The sequence below is a fragment of the Tachypleus tridentatus genome, chromosome 10 (genome assembly GCF_004210375.1).
Source record: "Tachypleus tridentatus isolate NWPU-2018 chromosome 10, ASM421037v1, whole genome shotgun sequence".
In the NCBI taxonomy this organism is placed as follows: Eukaryota; Metazoa; Arthropoda; class Merostomata; order Xiphosura; family Limulidae; genus Tachypleus; species Tachypleus tridentatus.
The window spans coordinates 163,717,229-163,741,165 of NC_134834.1; the positions used below are offsets into that span (position 1 = coordinate 163,717,229).

At 32.9% G+C, this 23,937-nt stretch overlaps 1 protein-coding gene across 1 annotated transcript in view; it reads right to left on the reverse strand.

Annotated features, from left to right (window-relative positions):
• Positions 1-23,937, reverse strand: part of LOC143230824 (transmembrane channel-like protein) — a 100,904-nt gene that overhangs the window by 8,842 nt on the left and 68,125 nt on the right. Inside the window, exons 11-22 of the mRNA XM_076465024.1 lie at positions 23,403-23,446; positions 21,849-21,987; positions 19,373-19,482; positions 15,752-15,821; positions 12,286-13,380; positions 11,318-11,446; positions 9,265-9,332; positions 7,141-7,380; positions 5,928-6,053; positions 3,932-4,010; positions 3,322-3,361; positions 1,547-1,726 (exon numbers count right to left, since the gene is read on the reverse strand). Coding sequence (XP_076321139.1) covers positions 1,547-1,726; positions 3,322-3,361; positions 3,932-4,010; positions 5,928-6,053; positions 7,141-7,380; positions 9,265-9,332; positions 11,318-11,446; positions 12,286-13,380; positions 15,752-15,821; positions 19,373-19,482; positions 21,849-21,987; positions 23,403-23,446 — 2,320 coding nt within the window. The remainder of the gene's footprint in view (positions 1-1,546; positions 1,727-3,321; positions 3,362-3,931; positions 4,011-5,927; positions 6,054-7,140; positions 7,381-9,264; positions 9,333-11,317; positions 11,447-12,285; positions 13,381-15,751; positions 15,822-19,372; positions 19,483-21,848; positions 21,988-23,402; positions 23,447-23,937) is intronic.

Consider the following 23,937-nt stretch of genomic DNA (forward strand, 5'->3'; position numbering starts at 1 on the left):
AGAACCGATACACAATTTAAAACAGAAATCCACCGAAAAATTACCCATACTAGACTATACATTCCTTGGGACTCAGCACATGAAACAAAACAAAAACTCAACATACTAAGAAACCAAATAAACACAGCCATAAAACTATGCTCACCAGATAAGATTAACGATGAATTAGACAAAATAAAACAATACTTCATAAACATCAATAAGTTTCCTCCACAAACCGTAGAAAATATTATACGCACACACCTAGACAGAAAGCAAAATCAACCAACAAAAGTAAATATATCTCACGAATCAAAAAATCACGAAACCATATACTGCTGCATACCATATATTCCCGACATCAGCAGAAAAATAACCAACATTTGGCAAAAACTAGTAACAAAATATGACATTCCAGTTAATACCAAATTTATTCAAAAACCAGGCATAAAACTGAGGTCTATACTGTGTAAAAACTACACTGACAAACATCACACAAACATTATTTATAAAATACAATGTGATAACTGCAGTACTTCTATACTGGAGAAACAAGTAGAAAAATGGAAACCAGATTCAAGGAACATAAAAAGTCACTTTCACACATTTTAGAACACTGCAAGTCAAATAAACAAAACGTAACCAGAGAAAACACTCAAATACTAAATAAAGAAACAAACATAAACAAACGCAAAATTAAAGAAGCCTTACTTGTACAATAACTTAAGCCCAAAATAAACCAATACAAAGGAACACCTTTATATCTATATTTAAAAATAATTATAATATAATAAATAATAATAACAAAATAAATAATACAAAATTATATATTCAAACATCTAAGCTCGCCCTCTACATTCTGACACTCAGTTACACAACCCCTTTCAAACATGTGGTCAGCTTCCGGTCAGTTACCTCTCTCCTTCTTTGTGAACCTGACGATGACCGATGAAGGTCGAAACGTTGTTCACTCCTCTACGTAAAAAAATTTTCTCAACCCAAACTAGCCATTTTTACATATATTAATCTCTTAATGGTTTATCTTTTGTTTAGAAAAATTAAAAACTAATTTAAGTTGATAAACCAGCGTAGAAAACATTTTCCTGGACGATATAAAACGAAATGCTTTTGTTTTCAAATTATATTGGCAAATAATCACTTCTATTTATTTTCTTCTGTACAGAAAATTATTAAATAAATGTTAACTTAGCTATTTAAGAACAGAATCATTGTTACCTTATCACTTTAACAGAAAGTCTTGTCGTTGATTTATATAACGTTTCAAAGTATCAAGTAATTTAAAATTATAACGAATCAAATCATTTTCAAATCTGTCCCATATTTTAAAACCATAAATTACTTTCCTTTACTCCATTTAATTACTTGCATGTAAAACATCACATTTGCTGAATATTGTCAATGTTATTTATTCAACAGTGGTGTATTTTCACTTATATGATATGTTTTCTTATGACCAGTGTATCATTTATGAAACTATGTATTATAATAATGACGAGACATTTTTGTAATCGATTTCTTCGTTACCAATAAAATATTAAATACTAACCAACTGAGTTCCTTTCTTGACTGCGCATTGTATAAGATACTTCGTTCTCTAGGTCTTCATCGGTTTCATTTAAAAGGTTTAAATCCCGAAACTTGTTACATGTAGGTAACACAGGTAACACCTTCTTTGCTGATGACCATTTATTAGCCGGAACTTTGTCGTCCGCTTCATGATCGTTTCCTGCAGAATAATCTTGTTTAATAAAGATATTTGTAATTCTTCCCCCACATTTGTCTTTTCCTGTTAATACTTATTGTAAAGGTTAAGTACCGTTGCATCCTCCCCATTTCTTCCCTCACTTACTAAAAAAAAGCAATGTCGAAATATTGGAACGTAGAGTTTCTTTATGACTCTTCCTACAAGAACACTCGGCATGGCCAGGTGGGTTAAGGCGTTCCACTCGAAATCTGAGAGTCGCGAGATCGAATCCCCGTCGCACTAAACATGCTCCTCCTTTCAGTCGTGGGGGCGTTATAATGTGACGGTCAATCCCACTATTCGTTGGTAAAAGAGTAGCCTAAGAGTTGGCAGTGGGTGGTGATGACTAGCTGTCTGCCTTCCCTTTAGTCTTACACTGCTAAATTAGGGACGGCTGGAGCAGATAGCCCTCGTGTAGCTTTACGTGAAATTCCAAAACAAACAAACAATCTTACAAAAGTGAATAGATTGAACATCCTACTCATCTGATCCGTACTGAAGTAGACAAGTTTCATTAAATACAATATCGCTATTATTAATCGCTGTTCTTTCCTTTTCTGATGACGAAGATTTCGAAAATGAACAGTTTATTACTGGCCACAGTTTATTTTAAAATGTAATCGTATTAATCTCACTGTAACATCATCATCATTGTCTCTATATTCACTGAAAGCTTATCCAAATAAGGAAGTGTAATATGACCCATATTTATATAATAAGGAAGTGTAATATGACCCATATTTATATAATAAGGAAGTGTAATATGACCCATATTTATACCCATTATTACCGAAAACTACTACCAATAAAACACCGTCCTCGTTCCCTCGAAGGAAGATCTCAGCAGCCATTTGTGTTATGATTTGACTGGATTTTCTTTAACATTTCCTTCCGCTTTATCCTTTTATTATTAATTATCTTTATTATTATTATTTAAATTATTCATCGTACTTGATTGGATACTTGTACTTCTTTAAAAAGAAAAGTTCAAAGTATATCTTTACGCTATTATATTTGGAATACTGAATTATTTCATTTGCACATGCTCACAAAAATTCATAGTAGGGTTATTAAACGTAAACTTAAGATCTTCCACATTGATTTTAAATTTATTAAACCTTTGCTTTTTAAAATAACAAACTTCAGTACCTTATATAGGAAAACGAATGACACGAGTATTAAAACTGTTATTCAAAATAAAACAAGTAACAGCGGTCGATTTTCTTAAGTCATCACCAGGTTAAGAATGATTGATTCGTTATTAACCTGATGATGACCTAAAGAAGTTGATAACGTTATCGCCTGCTTTGTGTTTTTAATAACTTTCCTATCAATAGTCAGTATTATACAGTTACTTCAAGTGGGTTCCTCATTATCATTAACCCTAATATCTTATACATATATACACGAGGCAAATACATACAATAAAATAATATTTAACTCTTTTTATTTAAATGAAAATGGGTATTTTTAAGAACGATATATTTAAACACTTAGTAATATCTTGGTCTTATTACAATATATAAATATATATATGTACGTAACTTGTAACGCACAAGTTAATTAATTATTCTTACCATCAGCTGTTTCAGAAGTCTTTTTTCCCTCTGATCTCTCCTGCAACGAACCAAAATCAAAGATGGTGCAAAGATTTTCATAGTTTAAAAATATACAAAAATATATTAATGTGGAATACTTCATTAAAAAAGATTATGTGAAAGATGCATTCCACGATGTATAACGTACAATCCGCGTGTATGTATATATGCTAAATCATTTATTATAATATTAAAAGTACGTTTATAGCAAAACCACACCGGGCCATCTGCTGAGTGCACCAAGGGGAATCGAGCCGCTTATTTACACGTTGTAAATCCGTAGACTTACCCCTGTACTAGCGAGGTAGTGAAAGTGTATTAGTAACATGTTACTACATCATTCCATTTAGCTTTTACTTATTTGGTAAATGTTTCATGCGCTTTAAATGAGTTTCAACAAAGCCGTATAATTACCATGAACAGCGAGTTGTGAAGCTCGGTTCTGAGTAAACAGATATTGTAATGAATATTGATATAGTTGAAATTCATTTATTTTTATTTTCCACAGTGACAGGCAAGTTTAGGATCTATTATGTGGAATAGATTTTTTTTTCTGCTTCATAAAGAAAATAGAAAAAATCTCGCTTACCCTTCGTAGTTGCATCCTCAAGTCATTATTAGCTTCGCGAAGTGAACCAGTCAATGATGTCAGGTAATAGATTATTAATCTGTAAGACACACCTAAAACCAGTCAACGAAATCAGGTAATAGATTTAAAAACTGTGAAACACAACCAAAACTAGTCATTAACTTCATGTAGCACATATACATTTATAAAACATTCCAACAAAACAATCAACGACAGATAGTTTATTCTATGTAAAACACACCAAAAAACTTTCAACAATGCCAGCTAATAGAATATCCATCTCTAAGACACACATAAAACTAGGCAACGACATCAAATAATAGTTTAGTCTGCAAGAAACACCTAAAACCAGCTAATGACATCAAATAATAGTTTAGTCTACAAGAAACACCTAAAACCAGCTACAGCTAATGACATCAAATAATAGTTTAGTCTATAAGAAACACCTAAAACCAGCTAATGACATCAAGTAAAAAATTATTAATCCTTTCTAATATCTGTTAATACCCTGTGAACGTAGGCATCAATGTAGTTTAAGTATTTAATAGTGAAATTTTCTTTATCACTTGTTTTTCATTCATTTCGTTTGTTTGCTCGTGTGAAAAATTTCCAAATCAAAGAACTGTAATATAATCTCTTTTCAAACTGGTGAGTAACAACAAGAAGCGTTAGAAACGTCATAGGCTTTATAGGCTCAAGTTTTGTTGTGTTCAACATGACAATAGGCCGTTGTTGGCAGTTGTTTTCTATTCTACACCAGTTACTTTTTAGCCGCGGCACAGTAGCTCATAGAATGGCTCGGAGTTTTTTACAAGTAAAAACCTTTAGCTCATGCGTTTATCTGTTGACTGATTTGAAATTAAATTAGAGCCATACCTATGAGAATTCCATCTTTTTTCACTTAGTACCATTTTGAACTTCAAGCAGACAGCTGGTAGCCACACATAAGAAGGTTGTTTTCACGACAGAGTTTGGCATAATGCAACCCATAAGTGAAACCAAATTTAAAAAGGTTGGTTTGCAACCCCGAAGTGAAACCAAATTTAAAAAGATTGGCCATCTGAATTTCTACAAGGGAATCGTGAGACCTCTTGTGATATCTACAATGTTCACCATTGTAGTGTTTATTTTGTACATAAAGCATATATAGTACAAATGGAGAGACCATAGGAAAAAAGTTGTCCATTCTCATTGGTGAATTTTCTGTAAACGTACAATGATAAGTATGCAAAGAAAAAGACACGGGCTATTAATATGTATGCAAAGGTTACTAATAAATTATTTTAACAAGTATTTTATTGAATGAACTTACTCCCGAGTGAGTAATAGTTGGGTTCTGTTTTGTATTTTACTCCTTTCGCTTCAAACATTTTTCAGTATTAGTAATTAAGTTCACTCGTAACGCTAGAAATCTAGTTTCGATACCCGTGGTTGGCAGAGCACAACTAGCTCATTTTGTAGTTTTGTTCTTAACTGTAAACAAACCGTTCATATTTTTCGAGGAAATAACAAACATATATAACGATCACACATGTCAAAATCATGCAGAATTTGTTACAAATTAATTAATTCGATGTTGTCAAACAAACTTCCTCCAAGAATGAATAACATTTTGGACTACAATATTCGCAAAACTACGTAGATTATTACAACAACGTAATTTGGAGTTACTGTTACAAGAGTAGTGGAACTGTCACTTTTGCTGAATGTTAAAATACTGAAATTTCGTATTCTTTCACGTACATAAATGACAAACGAAACGGAATTTGCAATGCAAACTATATAAAGATAATTAATTATTATTAATATTGATGAAGTAAATTCTAAGGTACTTCTATATATTAATTACCAGAAATAATTACTTTTCGGTTAATTAACAAACAAAAATAATGGAGTTTCCACACAAGACAAAATAAGATATTCGAATAGTCTTGGTGAAGTGAGATCTGAGATGCTACTACATATTAGTAATCAGAAATAATGGTCTTTTACTTACACAAGTAACAAAAGCAGTGGGATTACCACTCCAGGAGAGGTCAGATACTCAATTATTTTATTCATCCAAGAAGGCAGGACATTCTCGATGTAACTAGTGAAGACTCCGTAGATTCGACTATAGCCACTATCAACATGTAATAAATAAATGATTAAAAAAGAAGCATTCCCATCCACTTTAAACTATTTTACCAGAATGTCTCGATCTTGTTTTTATGACAATAAGGCTCAGCTGAGTTCGAAGAACTCCATTGTTTTACTGTGTTTCCAATAAAAAACAAAGTAATTATTAATAAAAACAGTGTGCTCGTAACACGTATAAGTAAATTTGTGCAAAATACACAACACTCTCTTTAAAAAAAACAAGACCACACCAATCCTGTAATAAAACTCAGAAAAATTATTAGTATTAAATTAGTATTTTAATATACTACAAAAAAAATAAACTAAATTTAATCTAATATTAGCAGAAGTTAAACAATATATATATAATAATTTCATACCAATACTGTAATAAAACTCGAAAACAGTATCAGTATTAAATTAATATTTTAATACGCTACCAGTAAAATTAAAAATAAATATTTTATAGTCTAATATTAACATAATAGCATAAGTCATACAAAGTGTACAACAAGGTGTTCTTTGGGGGATGTTATTTTACGTTTATTCAATGTAAAGAAAATTCTTCCTTCTAATGATGTTTTAATTTATATTTTGGGAGACCTCTTGTTATAGTCTAGCTTTTTACTGTATGTTTTAAAAGCATCCTGTTTTGGGGTTGATATTTTGGACTACCTTTGTTAGTTAATAAATACAAACTTTGTTAGTTGAAATATTACACCTATTTACTAGAAGACTTATCTTAAGCTAATATTAACAAGTTAAAACTTCACACTCTGTACTTGTTGGCTCAGTATGATGTTATAAAAAGTCGTTCAGGTATCAGTGTATAAATTGCATCTTTTTGTTTTTTGAACGTCTTAGTAAAAGGCACTGGCTGTTTTTCAGCCACCTTCCCACCAGCGGCTTAGCGGTAAATCTGCAGGCTTACGACGCTAAAAATTGGATTTCGATAGCTGTTGTGTTAAATAACAAACAGGTCAAACTCTCTTCGATTTACAAAAACGTGGATAAACTTATTAACAAAATTTTGAAGTCTAAAATGCAATTATTTTCATGCAAAAACAAGTGAGTTGGTGCGTTAATAATACCTGAAAGGTCCGCAATGCCAAGAAGGTTCGAGCCAAACTATTGCAAATCCCACAGGGAGGGTACAAAGAAATAGCATAATGAGCAGCAGTGCAAAGTAGAAGTTGTTCGACCCTGATGCCTTGAAAACTGTTTCATGAGGAATATTACAGGTTAGGACAGCCCAGCTTCGCACATATAGCAGGATACAAAGTTTCACAGTGTTGAGAGCAGGCAAACCAGGGCTGAAGAACATTCCCATCCTAGATTAGTTAGAAATTAGCATTACAACAATCATATTCAAAATAAAATCATTCTTTTTAAACTAAGCTAACGTTTCGATAAAACTCATCACTTAGCACATTAAACTTAGAAAAGATTTCAGCTGGGTCTAGGAATAAAACTTTCTTTCAGATTTAGTTATTTTATTTTTTATATAGTGAAAGATGTATTATAAAAAGTCATATAGTTTTAGCTTATGCATTAAAATTATGATTTCATAGTCAACTCAAAACTGTAAATATTAACTGTAACAAATTCAACTCGACCGATGACGAAAGTGGCACCTGGTAGAGCTTTATGTAACTTTAGGAAGGTAGTTGAATTTTTGGCGATTTTGATCTGGACTTATATATATGTGCATTTCAGTTGATTTCTATTTTGTGCACAGTGAAAAATTACATATAATATTTAAAACAAATTACACATCATTTGCACTGTGAATAATGTTTGTTTTTTGTAATTATTGAAATATTTAAATAATTTGAAAACATTTTCCATCTACGAGGGCTGTTCAAAAAATACTCGGACTGTTTGAATTGCGCGGCTCCAGTTGGTTCCAGGGGAATCCGCTTGGTGTCGCTAGGTTTGCACAGATCAGCTGATTACGACGCCATTTCCCGATTGCAGATATCTTTATTTGTGTATTAGTTACGCGGTTTTAAGTGAAGTGCGATTTTTTCGTTTGGCGGATCTCAGAATGAATGACCTGAAGGAGCAACGACTCGCTGTAAAATTTTGTGTTAAACTTGGAAACTCTGCGACTGAAACTTTTGCTATGCTTAACACGGCTTACGGTGATGTTGCTATGAATCGTACGGCATGTTTCAAGTGGCATGAACGTTTTAAGGATGGTCGACAGTCCATTGAAGATGATGAGCGTCCTGGACGTCCTTCCACGTCAACTGACGACCCACACGTCGACAAAATCAGCACCCTGGTGCGGGCAAATCGACGTATGACTGTCAGGGAACTTGCTGAAGAGTGTGGGATATCAGTTGGATCTTGTTACGAGATTTTGACCGAAAATTGAAGATGCACCGCGTTGCTGCGAAATTCAGCACTCAGAACTCGTGAGTTTTTGGCCAAACACTCGATCACTGTTCTTCCCCACCCCCCTACTCACCTGACCTTGCTCCTTGAGATATTTTCTTGTTCCCCAAACTCAAAAGACCCTTGAAAGGAAGAAGATTTGAGACGATTCCCGAGATTAAGGCAAATGCGACGAAGGAGCTGGAGGACATTACAAAAGAAGCGTACCAGGACTGTTTCAACAAGTGGAAACACCGTTGGGATAAGTGTGTGCGTTGGGGAGGAGAGTATTTTGAAGGGGTCCCAGACCTGTAACTTCAAAATAAAGTACATTTTGTTTTATGACGTCAGTCCGCGTATTTTTTGAACAAACCTCGTATTCTACATAATTTTTATAAACTTTTCTCAGCTTTTCCTCTATTTCTTCACGTCATGACGTTTGATTGGAACTGACATATCACATATCAGTATCGTTCTTCAGTTGTTTATAGCTTTATTATGACTGATAACGGTTATTTCGTTATTGTTTTGTTTCTGGTTTTCTGAACTGACACATAATGTAGGCTAGGGAAAACACGAGTTGTTTAAAAAGGCCCTGGAAACAGGAAACTGTAAAGTAGATTTGGCAGAATAAAGAGAAACATGATCTTCGTTATCCAGCACGTAACATCCAAAGTGGTCATATCATTGCATCAGAAAACTTGGCGAAAAAGTATCTTATCAGAAGCAATTCCTAGTAACTTATTTGACACGTGTATACTAAGGACACGTTATTAAAATCAAATGTTATGAAAATAACCAGCAGTACAGAAATATATTTAAAAAAAAATACTTACCATATCATACCTTGGTTGTTGACTAGATGGAGAATATTTTCAGCTATTTTGAAGTCTCCGTATCCTGGCTAAGTTTAATAAATACAATTTAAGTAAATGCATAATGTTTGGAAAATTATTTGGGTACCACAACTAAACAGCAGGAAAACTTGAAAGGAAAACGAACTAATAAGTAACTTTATAATCATAATTCTGATTCATGTTGACACATAATGAATTACTTTTACACATTTTTCTAAACTTTTTTCTTACATATCAAGTTGCTTATGGTTCCATGTCTTTACTGGAAATAAGGTCTATAACAACAATGAATCGCAACACAAAATTTAACTAAATTACCGTCAATATTTCAATTAATCTCACTGAGTGAAAACACAAATTTTATGCAGAAAACGACTGGTTTAATCCAGTTTTAATGGTCGTTTATTTATGTTGAGGGCATGGCATGGCCAGGTGGGTTAAGACGTTCGACTCGTAATCTGAGGGTCGTGGGTTTCGCACCAAACATGCTCGCCCTTTCAGTCGTGGGGGCGTTATAATGTGACGGTCAATCCCGCTATTCGTTGGTAAAAGAGTAATCCAAGAGTTGGCGGTGGGTGGTGATGACTAGCTGCCTTCCCTCTAGTCTTACACTGCTAAATTAGGGACGGCTAGCACAGATAGCTCTCAAGTAGCTTTGCGCAAAATTCCAAAACAAAAAAAAATCTTTCTGTTGAATATTTAATGAATCAAAAATGTAAAAATTACTTTTTACAATTCTATATGAAGTCCTCAGTGAACTATATAAAAACAAACTGATAATTCTAGGATTAACTAAAAAAATCATGGATTTAGTTATGTGTGTTTACTTTTGAGGGAGGTTAAAACTCTCAAGAATTGTACAATAAATTTATTATTTTTTGTACATTTCGGAATTTATATTTATTGTGGTAATAAATGTAGATAGAGAGGGAAGCTGCGTACGCGTGTTCAACATCTGGGACAAAACACGAGGGCTGAATATCAGAAATGAAACTTAACATTTAACATTTTGTAGGAGCTCGAGTATTCAGAAATATTTGCTTTTTTTCAAGTGTTTTTTATAAAATCTATTTTGCGCATTTACGGTTTGTTTATGTTTCATTCAATAATTAAAGCTGGCTTCAGTTTTGACTTTGATTAAGAGTTGCATTTTGTTTATCAGTCGGATTCGTTTCATTTCAGTTTGTTTCAGCGTACCAATTTAAACACTTTTTAATGAGTTGTGTGATGTAACTGTTGGTTATTGATTTGTTCTATTCTGATTGTTTCATGTTGTGTTTTCAGTTTTATGTTTATTAATACTTATTATGATTGAAGTCAAATACGAATTTAAATTATTTTTTGAAATTTTATTAGCTATATTGAGTTAATTATGTTTCATGCATTTGATTTTTAATATCATTTGCAGTTTTTATTAAATATTTTTATAGAATACTTGGCCTGGCTTGGCCAGGTGGTTAAGTCCGAGAGTCGCGGGTTCGAATCCCCGTCACACCAAACATTCTCGCCCTTTCAGCCGTGGGGACGTTATAATGTTACGGTCAATCCCACTATTCGTTGGTAAAAGAGTAATCCAAGAGTTGGCGGTGGGTGGTGATGACTAGCTGCTATCCCTCTAGTCTTACACTACTAAATTAGGGACGGCTTGTGTGTAGTTTTGCGCGAAATTCAAAACAAACCAAACCAGAATACTTTATTCACTTATCCTACACTCACTGTTTTCTTAAACAATTTCGCATCATTTTGCAGGTATTGAACCTGATATATTTTGTTAGTAGAGGTTTCTGGATGACATGTAACTCTCTTTAGTTACAATTTTTATTAAAGAGTTTCATTAACCCATAAGTATTTTGAATAGTTTTATGTAATAGTGAAAAAAAAGTTTATAAATCTTAAGAAAACTTAATAATAAACCTCTTACTTCTGCGTATATAATTAAAAACAAAGAAATAAAAACTTTGTAGAGTTTAGATTACGTCTTTGGTTCTTAAACTCAATTATATATGTAGAAAACTTTTAACAATCCTCTTACAAATTTCTTTTCTAAGTCCCAGCACCAGCACTTGTTAGCGTAGCGTACAAAAACAGCTCGAATGAAATCCATCAAAATTATATTGATTATTGTCATTACTAAATCCATCACAGTCAGCTTTACCAATTCCTGAAACCAAAAAGATAAACATAAAGTAATTTATTAAATTTAATGATGAAGCCATATAGAGATCTATTATCACACTGCAAGTTTCAAACAGCTAAATAATAAAGTGGTGGGATAATCTGCACAGCCACATTGAGAATCATGACTTTTATTCGGGAAACATTGAATGTGTAGATATCGTCTCAAAAATACTGCCACAAAAGGTGCTCAATGTGTTTTAGATCATCTTCTATTAGCACATAAAGCCTGTTTCTGAATAAAGCTGCTCTAAGTATCTTCTATCCTGGACATTGCTCATAGATTATTCAGATTACCAAACAATGAAGAAAAATAAATGCAATGTTAGTTTGCTAAAAGAGTTATTAGATATGAGTTTAATACGGTTCAGGAAAACGTATCATGTCCTAACCTTCTCAGTGCACCTCTTGTGAAATTATGTTCCTTTTAGAAAAGATATAATATTTTTTTTGATATGAGAATTCCTTATAAAATATAATTTTAAACACTGGGACTCTTTTAAAAGACTTAATAATATTAAGTATATGTTTCATTATAAGATATAGCATTTTTTAAATATGGAGATTTCTTTTAACCATCTTGTGTATAGTACTGTGTGTTTAGCGTTGCCTCAAATCACGAATTTTACTGGTTACAGAGCTTGCAAAGCCATTGACTAAAGTAAAAAATTGCTTGGAAAATAATTTTTTAAGGATACTTAAATTACAATCAGATTGTAAATTTAAGAGAGACAGACAGACATTACTTAGTTGCAAAATATGCTCGTATTTTAATTACTTATTCTCAATAAGTTGTCCTTCACAGTAAATGCATAATTGTCATACCTGTCCAAACATGGTTTCCCAACATAATTTTCTAAGTTGTTCTTTGGTGGATTCGTCACTTTGAAGAATAAGTTCAACGACATTTTCCTCATCACTACATTTATCACCTACACATTCATCAGCGAATGTTGACACTTCATTTACAATCGTTGACCCTTCAGTACTGTCGGATATGCATTCCACACCATCGCAGCTTGATAAGTTAAAGACATTACCAGTTCCAGCGTCTGTTATAAATGACCGTGTTGTAGAGTCTTCAGCTGCAGTGTAGGATGCTGTTGGATCACTACTGATTGTCGTTGCTAAAGGATCTTTATCGATGGGCAACGTCGATGGTGTTAAAATATTATTTTCTGACGCATTTTCATATTCTGTCACACATTTTGATATATAAACCATGCAATTTTGAATGAACTCATTCGTGTCGTCATCTGCTTCTCGGCGATTATTGACTAACCAATTCCACAATGTTTCATTTAAGAATAACAATTGGGCAAATTTATACGAATTATTAAAATTGTTGAAAGATGCCTCAAAAAAAATTTTTAGGACATTATGTTCAAAAACCGAGTTCTGATCATCAACAGTTAAGTGGTTTGGTCTTGATGATTCCCATTCATTATTGTTATCCCAAGTAGCATTTGAATCTGTTATATTAGTGTAGTTCCAAAACCTTAACCATTCAGAACTCTCGCTATTACTTTCGATACCGAACGAATTGTGAAAACTGTCATTGCTGTTCCAAAAGTCATCACTGAAAGTGTTTTCACCTTTATTTTCCCCACTTTCATGTGCAAAAATACGTTTATTTATTAGGCTTGGCTTGTTATCACTCGTTGAATTTTGTATCCAAGACAAAAGAATAGTTGTACAATTCATTACCACTGCTAAGTCACAACCAACCGTTTTAGATTCAATGTCTTCATCTTCTGGATCCAGTAACTTTAGGCTTAAGCTGATGATTGTCTGAAAAGGCTCAAGTGCTGTGGTATTTAAAGTTGGGTAATACATGCTTGGTGTCAATACTGTTGAGAAGGTTGCCCTCTGCTCTATCATTGCACTGATATTTGCTTTCAACTCGAACAAAGCAGTTGTCTGTAAAAATTTTAAGTGCCAAATCAATTCAGATATTTCTAACACAAGTCCATTTTTTAATTCTACTTATGAAATATTAACCCAGAAAACTTGTAATTGATATGTAGAATCAAAATTATTCTATTCTACAGTAAGTTTATTTCTATCACCTATTAATACTTCTCTTTCCTGTTCTTGTATTTTACATCTATTATGCTCTAAAATATAATTATTATACTATAGAAAATTACATTTATACAAACGCAACCAAATATCATTAGTTATTTTCAGTGTTGGTAAATATGATATCAAAGTGCCAACTGCGTTTATATTTCCTCCTTAAACCATTATAGTTGTTAAGATTTTTTAATTTTTCTATAACTAAAATAGTCAAGCGCTAGATATTCCAGTATTTAGATACACACCTAAAAATCAATAAAATTATTTTTTGTCATGGCTGCCTTTTGAACGCTTATATTTATAAATACGTAAACGTTTTCTCCACCAAGATCTGTTATAATAATTCACTATTTTTTTTAAGTTTCGCACTTTAAAGTTTAAAAACGTCTTATATAATATTTTAAAACTGAGCGGCACCTTATATGATGCATAAACTAAATAGTTAGGTCAAAAACTACTCAAATTCGTGCATGGTCATTTGTAATTAACAAATGTTGACCAGAAGAAGGGCAACGAATCAGCAGTAGACACTGCACGTGCATTTTCCAAATAAATCTGTTCTGCAGAATATCGCTGCTTGATCCTTCACGGTAACTTCTATTACACAACCGCCTCAAGTAAGCAATGAATACAAGAAATATGAAAAAACATAATTAACAGGCAATAATTAACATAATTAATTTCACTTAATTGATTAACAAATGTCACTTGTTTAACCTGTTGACTGCCAAGTATTTCAGCTGCTACAATACAACTCTAGTACTTCTTCATTTTGTAACTTTTTCGTGGCGCCATTTTGGATCGAAAATGAAACAATTTGTAAGTAGGTCAAATCCATGTATGGTGCTGACATCTAGCGTTGAACTTAGGTATAATTAGCTCGTCCGTGGCACTGTGTTACCGATCGGCTTGGACGAGTAATCTCGTCTACGACACTGAACAGGTTAAGTATGAAACGACAGCACACTTCTTTTGTCTGCATTTTCTATTAAAATCCGTTTTAGTTATATAATATTTATTCTAGCTTTTAATTTTCAACTGAATGTTAATGAACTTGTTATCTTAAAGATGCAAAACAAACAACAGTGAACAATTTGTAGCTACAATAAATAGATATATCAACTTCTAAACTTAAAGATAAATCTACTGTAAATTATAAACCTCTGAAATAAACAAAATCTTGTTTTTCTATTAACAATTATTATGGTCAGTGATTTAATTAGTGTTAAAAGAAGTTGAAATAAAGCACAGTAACATTTCAGTGCTTAAAAGGTAATTCGTAAACAAATTTAAATTCTTTTGTTTCGTAATATGAAACGATAAAATCTAATATATGCTTCCAAAGGTTAAAAAAGTTTCAAAAAGTAACTTAAAAAATATGAACGAAAAAAGAATATATAAGCCTATAAGATATTGAAAATATATTTGATTATATCACTTTTAACCTTTACGGAAATGTTTTACAAACATTTATTAATTATTCTATAGTGAAGTGTCACATACGTAAATGGTTTTAATAGTGACGTACACGGGATATGCGAAACAGTGAAGTTTTCTAATCATAATAAAAATGATTCAAGTCATATTTGGTAGCAATTTCTTTTTTTTCTTCACTTAATTAGTATAGGTTTTGTTGAATGTATTATCAAAAACAGCGGAGTATTAATATAAACAGCCTTGCAATCACTATCAAAAAGAAAAGTTATATCAATATTTGATTAATGTAGCCACAAAGCAACACGAACACTTATCTTAGTATGCTATATTAGTTACTTTAATTCTCAGTTAAGATTTGTCCTAAAGTATTAAACTATCATAAAAGGAATATTACATATTCTACAGGGTGTTCGAAAAGTCACTGTGCAGTTTTGAAAGCAGCGATAACAGCATTCATTCAGTCTATTTCAAGCCAGCAACTGATAGCGGTGCTTAGAAACAAAATAAGAAGGATCCAAGCCTGTATTGATGCCAACAGAGGTCACTTTCAACATTGTTTATAATTGTCACTCATATTTACCCCCTGTATTCTATATTAAAACATGTCTATTAATAAATATATAAGTATACAGTGACTTTCTGAACACCCTGTATACACGGAACATTATAATCTTCTATAAAATAAATATTGTAATATTATATAAGGTGTGATTGAGGAGCCTCTAGAGTTATTCTTTCTGTTCTGTTTTATCTACCTTCAGATCCATTTTCTTACCATTGTGTCCACTTTACCAAACAGAGCCAGAATGAGAGTGTACAGGTTCAACAAGTACAGCATCAGAATTCTACAAAAATAGACATCATTTACTTTAAAATATACGTAAGTTAAAACAATAAGTATGTTGTTGCACTTGTAGGAAAATGAACATTCCAATACACTGGAAGGTGTGGCATACAAATGCCACAAATGATTTGTATACAAATCTGTATACAAATGATTTGTTTACTTCTGGTATTCACACAAAGCTCCACAAGAGCTGTCTGCTGTAGTCATCATTGCGTTAAATTGATAGACTAAAAGGAAGGATTTGGTTATTAGAGCGATTGATTCATAAATCGCATTCGAATTCCGTCATCCTTTCGCCCTTTTATTCTTGAAGCGTTATAGTGTTACGATCAGTACCACTTCCTTTATAAAAAAGTAGTTTAAGAGTTGACCTTTCCTCTAGTATATTATTTCTAGATTAGGGAAGGTGAACGCAAATAGCACTCGAGAAGCTCGCATGAAATTCAGTAAAATAAATATGGAAGACAATTTGCAAACAGTACTCACCGCCAATTATTGGGCTACTCTAATCGAATTGTGGAAGCTGGCCGTCACTCTTAAAAATACATCCAAAGTAGGATGAGCGCATTGCGGCAAAAAAACCATGGATTTCTCGGTTCAGAGCCTGAAACATTAACCTCTAGGCTACGTGCAGCCTGTTTAAATATTATATGTTTATATAAATATTATATTCGAAAAAATAAAGTAATGACTTAAAAAAAGAGAATCCTCAATAGCCGCTGCACTTGATAATATTTTAGACAGGGTTAGAGTAATTTAATCTTTGAGATCTTTTACCCCCTTTTTTATTAGCTATATTTTTGTGCACCAGTAATACCAAGTATGGGGCGCTCGTACACCCGATTCAATGATACTACTGATCAAGATCTCTACCAGCCTATCCTCAAGTTGGAATTATTTGAGGTAGGATTAGAGTAAAGTAATCTGAGAACATACGAATAAATCAATCGAACGGATTTGACCTACTGTCTCCAAAACTGTAATTATATTTGTTTGTTTAGAATTAAGAACAAAGCTACATAATGGGCTATCTGTGCTCTGCCCACCACGGGTATCAAAATCCGGTTTTTAGTGGTGTTAGTCCGCAGACATACCGCTGTACCACTGGAGGGCAGGGATGATGGAACTATGAGCTAAAAGTTTGTACTTGAAAAATTCAGAATCATTCTATGCTGCGGTTAAAAACAACAAACTAATTCTTTGGAAATGATTCAGTCACTGGTTATGCTCACGAAACGTAATCACACGATAGTAACTACACTTTCGGGATTTTCGCAGTATATTTTTGATTTTCTGAAAAACTGACCTGAGTGAGAAATTATCTATTTTTAATCAGTTATTTGCATTATTTTAAAATGTCTTATACACAGAGTGAAATAGTACAACTAGGTTTGAATGTGTTATTTGTATTCTCATATTGTTAATAAAGCTCAGGGAAAGTGTTCTGTAAAAACATGTTGAAATGACAGCCTTTTGGATACCAAAGTTTGTCAGACAACTACCAAACGCAAGCGTCCTAAACTAAGAGAAAAAAGAAAAACAGTTAAACACCTTATTTTACCTTTAATGCTACATATAAACAAATCTTGTTCAACTGATTTTAATAGTTTCTCAGTAGAAAAAATGTATACTGTTTATACTTCGCACAACACGCGAATCACTTTCAACAGAATCGCAGCAACTATCGAAGTAATCACAAATTAATAGTGTATGTATTTTTACCACTGGAAAGAAAACGTGTATTTTTTAATCGTCGCCTGTTGGGTCAGTGGTAAGCTTATACACTTAAAACGGAAGAATCTGGGGTTCAGTTCCCCGTAATAGATAGAGCGCGGATAATCAATTGCGTAGCTTTGCACTAAGAACAACAACAATGTATATATATATGCAGTCATATGAAAAAGTTAAGACACCCTATGAAAGCCTGTGTATTTTTGTAACATTTTGGATATATAGATGTTTAAACTCAATTTTAACAATACTGAGAGATTATAGGAATATAACTAAACAATTAAAACTAAAGAAAAGACTTTTCAAGAAATTATGTAAATGTAATTCTACAAAAATGCATATTCTAACTGAGGAAAAGGTTAGGACAACCTAACCCCTAATAGCTGGTGTTACCTCCTTTAGCTGAAATAACTGCAGTGAAACGTTTCTTGTAGCCATCTACCAGTTTCTGACATTGGTCTGAAGAAAGTTTGCCCCACTCCTCAATGCAGAATTATTTCAGCTGTGAGATGTTTGAGAGGTTTCTTGCATGTACAGCCTGTTTCAAGTCACTCCACAACACCTCAATGAGATTAAGATCTGGGCTTTGACTCGGCCATTCCAGGACTCTCCATTTCTTAGTTTTCAGCCAGTCCTTGGTGAATTTACTGGTATGTTTTGGGTCATTGTCGTGTTCCAGGATTCAGTTCCGCTTCAGCTTTAATTTTCTTACAGATGGTCTCACATGATCCTCAATCACCCTCTGATACACAGTAGAATTCATGGTGGATTCTATGATTGTGAGCTATTCAGGTCCTGCTGCAGCAAAGCAGCCCCAAACCATGACACTTCCACCTCCATGCTTCACAGTTGCTATGTGGTTTTTTTCCTGAAATGCTCTATTTGGTTTACGCCAATCATGTCCTCTGTTCTGGTGTCCAAATACTTCAAGTTTGGACTCATCTGTCCAAAGAACATTATTCCAGAAGTCCTGGTCTTTGTCTACATTCTCTCTGGCAAAATTCAGTCTGGCCTTGATGTTTCTCTTAGAGAGCAAAGGTTTCCTCCTTGTACACCTCTCATGCAAGTTAAACTTGTGCAGTCTCTTTCTGATTGTAGATGCATGCACTTTCACATCAACAGTAGCCAGAGCCTGCTGTAGGTCCCGTGATGACATGTTAGGGTGTTTGGAGACCTCTTTTAGCATCATGCGGTCTGCTCTCGGGGTGAACTTGCTTGGACGACCAGACCTGGGCATGTTAGCAGTTATTTTGAAAGCCCTCCACTTGTTGACTCTTTTCCGGACAGTGGAATGGCTGATTTCAAAATCCTATGGGATCTTTTTAAATCTCTTACCAGACTCATAAGACAAATAGGGCAAGCCTCATTCAAAATGCTGAGTAACGACCTTTTAATCATGTGCACATGGTGTGATACACCTGTGTGTGAGTTGAGCCATTTTAAGTAGGAATAAATGTGGGGGTGTCCTAACTTTTTCCTCAGAATATGCATTTTTGTAGAATTACATTTACAGAAGATCTTGAAAACTCTTTTCTTCAGTTTTCATTGGTTGGTTATATTCCTATAATCTCTCAGTATTGTTAAAATTGAGATTAAATATCTATATATCCAAAATGTTACAAAAATACACAGGCTTTCATAGGGTGTCCTAACTTTTTCACATGACTGTATATTGGTTTGGTTAGGAAATTATGGACAACATTAAGTTACAATTCATGGCTGTTATAAACGTTTTCTTCATGATGCCGATGAAAATAGTAATTTTTAGTGTTTATTTCTTCAGAATAAAGTAAATAGAGATGCATTTGGACGACTTACCGAGCAAGTTGCCATCGAAGCTGTACACGAGGATGGTATTGTTCCAGCATACCAATCACTTCAAATATGTTTGGAAATATAATGGAGATAAACGATACGACGCAGGTCACCTGTAATTCAAAAACCTTTTTCAGCGTGATTATACCAAACATTTGTTTAATTAATTTCATCTATTTGTTTTGAATTTCGCGCAAAGCTACTAGAGGGCTATCTGCGCTAGCCATCCCTAATTTAGCAGTGTTAGACGAGAGAGAAGGCAGCTAGTCATCACCACCCACCGCCAACTCTTGGGCTACTATTTTACCAAACAATAGTGGGATTGACCGTCACATTATAACACCCCCAGAACATGCCATGTTCGGTCTACTAGTCTAACTTTTATATAGCTTCTCAGTCCATACACAAAATTCCGAAACACGTTGTAAAGGTTTTGTAACAGATAAACCTTTAAAGTTTGCTGGATTGATAAATAGATTATCCTTCAACGCTTAAAACACAATTTGTATTTATTTATAAAAATCAGATAATGATTACTGCGGATACAAAACAACAAAATATCTCGACTATTTTATCAAACCAGTAACTGACTGAAATCCATAGCGATTATGTTAAGAAAACGTTTGTTTTTTGTTGTTAACAGTTTAATTTTAACAATGACATGTCGTCCGCTAGAGAAACAGTTAGACAAGTGTTTGTGTAAAGGTTAAGGTATAATATATTTCACTGTTTGTTTGATGAGAACCGTATCATGTTACGGTGTCATTCCCTTCACGGTTATTATATAGGTTCTACATTAATATTTCAGCAAATAACTTAATGCAGTGTATACAATGTTAAAATAGTTTTGTATTGAGTATCGCGAACTTTTATACCATTCTCTTAACTTTTATTTTAACAGGATATATATAGTAACAGATTTTTTTCTATCGAGTGTAACACGTTAAAGTAACCGATTTGTCTATTCAATGTAATATGTTAAAATAACTGTTCTAACATCAACATCAAAACTCGATGTCCGTTTGTTATACTTTACTAAATATTACGTTTACGTTTAATATATGCTGTTAGGCATAACAACGTCAGCTTTTGTTCGTGTTCCAAAACCTGCAGTTTTAGGTTCTGATTAATTAATTACTCAATATACCAACTATCTTTACAATCATTAATCTGCATAAGACAAAATTAACTAGCTGCACAATATGTGTCATACATTATCACAAACGTATTATGTAAAACGACATAAATATTGTTTGGAATAATTTCGAATTAAAAGGTATTAATTGCATGTATTAACTTAAAGAATAACATTAAAACATTGTTTTTCATCAGTGGTTCGTGTGTGTGTTGAGGTTCGATGGGTGATTCTTTTTATCAATAATATATTCACATTGTGTGGTATTTTAATTTGTTATTTTATATTGAAATGTTCCCACTTTTACGTTATAATTTATTCTATTTTTAGATATAGTTTTCTCATTAATAAGCCTACTTCGGGAAAGGTTGAAGCGACCGAATATCTCTTGTTGTCATGGTTACCTGTACAATCTACTAAGCCTACTTATTAATTATATTTATGATTTTGTTATTACTTGTGAATGTGTATACTAATATGTTGGAAAAAACAGTAAGACTAATCACAAGTAGAATTCCGAACGTAACATAAAAGACTGTAATACTAATCTCTGTGTAATAATCCACCATGCCATAGACTTTGCAATAAATGGAACATTATTAAAATAATGGGACGTGAGCCACACACGAGAAAAATACCGATAAAGCACGTCTTTTACATCCACTTAACTATGACGATATTAGCATAGAAGTCAGGAAAACATGGTTACCCTTCTCGAAACTATCCCATAAACTAGTTACGTTGAATCCTATTCAATCCCTCTCAGAACTTCCTTAAGACAGCATCAGATTACTAGAACTTAGGATATAAAGTAATTGGCATATATTAATAAAAAACAGTTAGTAACAAACTAATAATTAGGCTTAAATTATTGTAAAGTATGCTACCGTAATATAGCCCCTTAGGTTCATATTTGAGTATGTTAACCCTGTAGCCATGCCAAACCCTTTGTAATGTGACTGTCAACATGCTAACTATTATATTGTATTTTCGAGTTTATGTATTTATATTAATTACTAATGTTTTTATATCAAATGCAAGCATTACGATGCATGTTAATTATCACAGTGGAGTTTAACACAAAGTTTCACTGCGAGTCTTAGCAGTTTGTAACATTTTACTATTTTACCGAACACTATACGATACTCATGTACGTTTAATATATACTGTTAGGCATACAAACGTCAGCTTTTGTTCATGTTCAAAAACTTACAATCTGAGGTAATATTTTTATGTTTGAAGGATATCGTTTATAATGTAGTGAAAATTATGCAATTCAGTTTTGGAGCTCAAAAATACGGTATTAAAGTTTGAGAAGATAAAGAACACAGAGTTGACTCTTACTTCGTTTTGCCTCCACCAGCTTGACTCGGCCTCTGGCTCTTGAGATCGCTGTACAACCAACACGACAGCATAAGCACTGGATGCCAGAAGAATTATGACCATGAAGTTGGCTATGATTCGCAAGATGATGACCTTCCAACTAAAGTATAATAAAACAAATGTTTATAAGAATGGACAAGCAGACCAAAACTAAATACTTAAGGTGAGATCTATAAAAGTTATGATAATAAAAAGACTTTTCACTGAGGGATTGTTTGTTTGTCTAAGTGTTCAATTATACAACTGTGTACCCGAGCTTTGCCCAATACAGGAATCTGACTCTAAATCTCAATGAAAACCCTCAAACGTCGGATAAGAAACAGAATTTGAGAAGTTAGTTAAAATGTTTGAAACTTTAAAAATTATAGGATACTGAGTTTAAACTTTAATCCACTTCTTAAAAACTACAAATAACTTCGATATTGAAATATTAGTTTAATTTTTTTTAAGAATATGTGTTATACTCTTTATTAGCAGTTTTAATAAAAACATCTTAGTTTCTTCCGCAGCTAGCGGTTTAATATCTTTCAGTATTTGAAAAAAATTAAACCTTACATTTCGAATAAAAGTATAAAAATAAATCTAATTATAATCTATCTACCGGAACTTGAATAACACTTGATTTCAATAATAAAGCCTATGCTTTAATTCTATTTACGAAAAAAAAGTCAGAAAATACAAGTGCATTCTGTTCATTAACAAGCAGTAAAAACACCATTATACATTCCTTCCAGTCTAATGTTTATAGAACATTCCATTGAACCTTGACATTCATAAATTTTTAACCTTATAAGTTTGTACTTGACGTTTCAGCTGATTACAGTATGTTTTTGTATTTTCTTTCATGTTAGAATTACAGATTCCTTACTACAATCTATAAGACCAAACACGAGAGAGATGAGTGCTCAAGCTGAAGATCTACACCTTCCTTCAGGGTGAAAAGGTAATTCAGTATAAACATAGTTTTAAAGGGAAAATATTAGATAATGTATGTTCTTAACAAGCGCGTAATTAATTAAATTAAACTTCAGGACTTTTGTTTTCTTCAAATAACTTAGTAATCAGCTAAAATATTTCATACGATGCATCGGAATTTTAAAATTATTGATACACATGGCAAGAGAATACATTGTTATTGCTACACATGGGAATAAAATGCATTGTTATTGATACAAATAGGAATAGAATATATTATTATTGATAAACTTGGGAATAAAATGCATTGTTATTGATAAACTTGGGAATAAAATGCATTGTTATTGATACAAATAGGAACAGAATACATTATTATTGATACACATGGAAATAAAATACATTGTTATTGATATAAATAGGAACAGAATACATTATTATTGATACACATGGGAATAATATACATTGTTATTGATACAAATAAGAGCAGAATACATTATTACTGATACACATGGGAATAAAATACATTATTATTGAAACACATTGGAATATAATATATTGTTATTGATACGTATGACAATAGTAACTTAACAATGAACTTACTTCCGTTCTTCCTTCTTCTTTTCATTTTCTTCCAAAATTGCCTCCTAAAAATGGTCAAGTTTTAAATAAATAAATAATAAACAGTTTATACTATGATGACCACATGAACACTAAATGTTAGATATAGAAATACTAAAATATCCATGTATTGTTGTTGTTTCCTTCAGGCAAAGCTACACAGTGGATTATCTGCACTCTCTTCACCGCGGAGATCAAATCCTGCGTTCTGTCCTTATAATTCCCTAAACTTTCCGCTGTCCCACCTGAAGACGCTATCAGTGTAAATGTATCTGTTTGCTTATTTCAGAATTTTCACTAAAAGCTAGATAGACTAGAGGGAGTGAATCCACTGCTATCTCTTTGGTTATTTTTGTTTGACCATCATTCCTGTGGTACACCCACGTTACTGAAGTGCAGAGTACGTTTGTGAGACATAGGGCAGCGAATCCTGAACCCTCAGATACGATGTTCGAATACGTTAAACACTGGGCGCATCCATCTACAGTGTCAATACGTTATAATTTTATTTACGCAA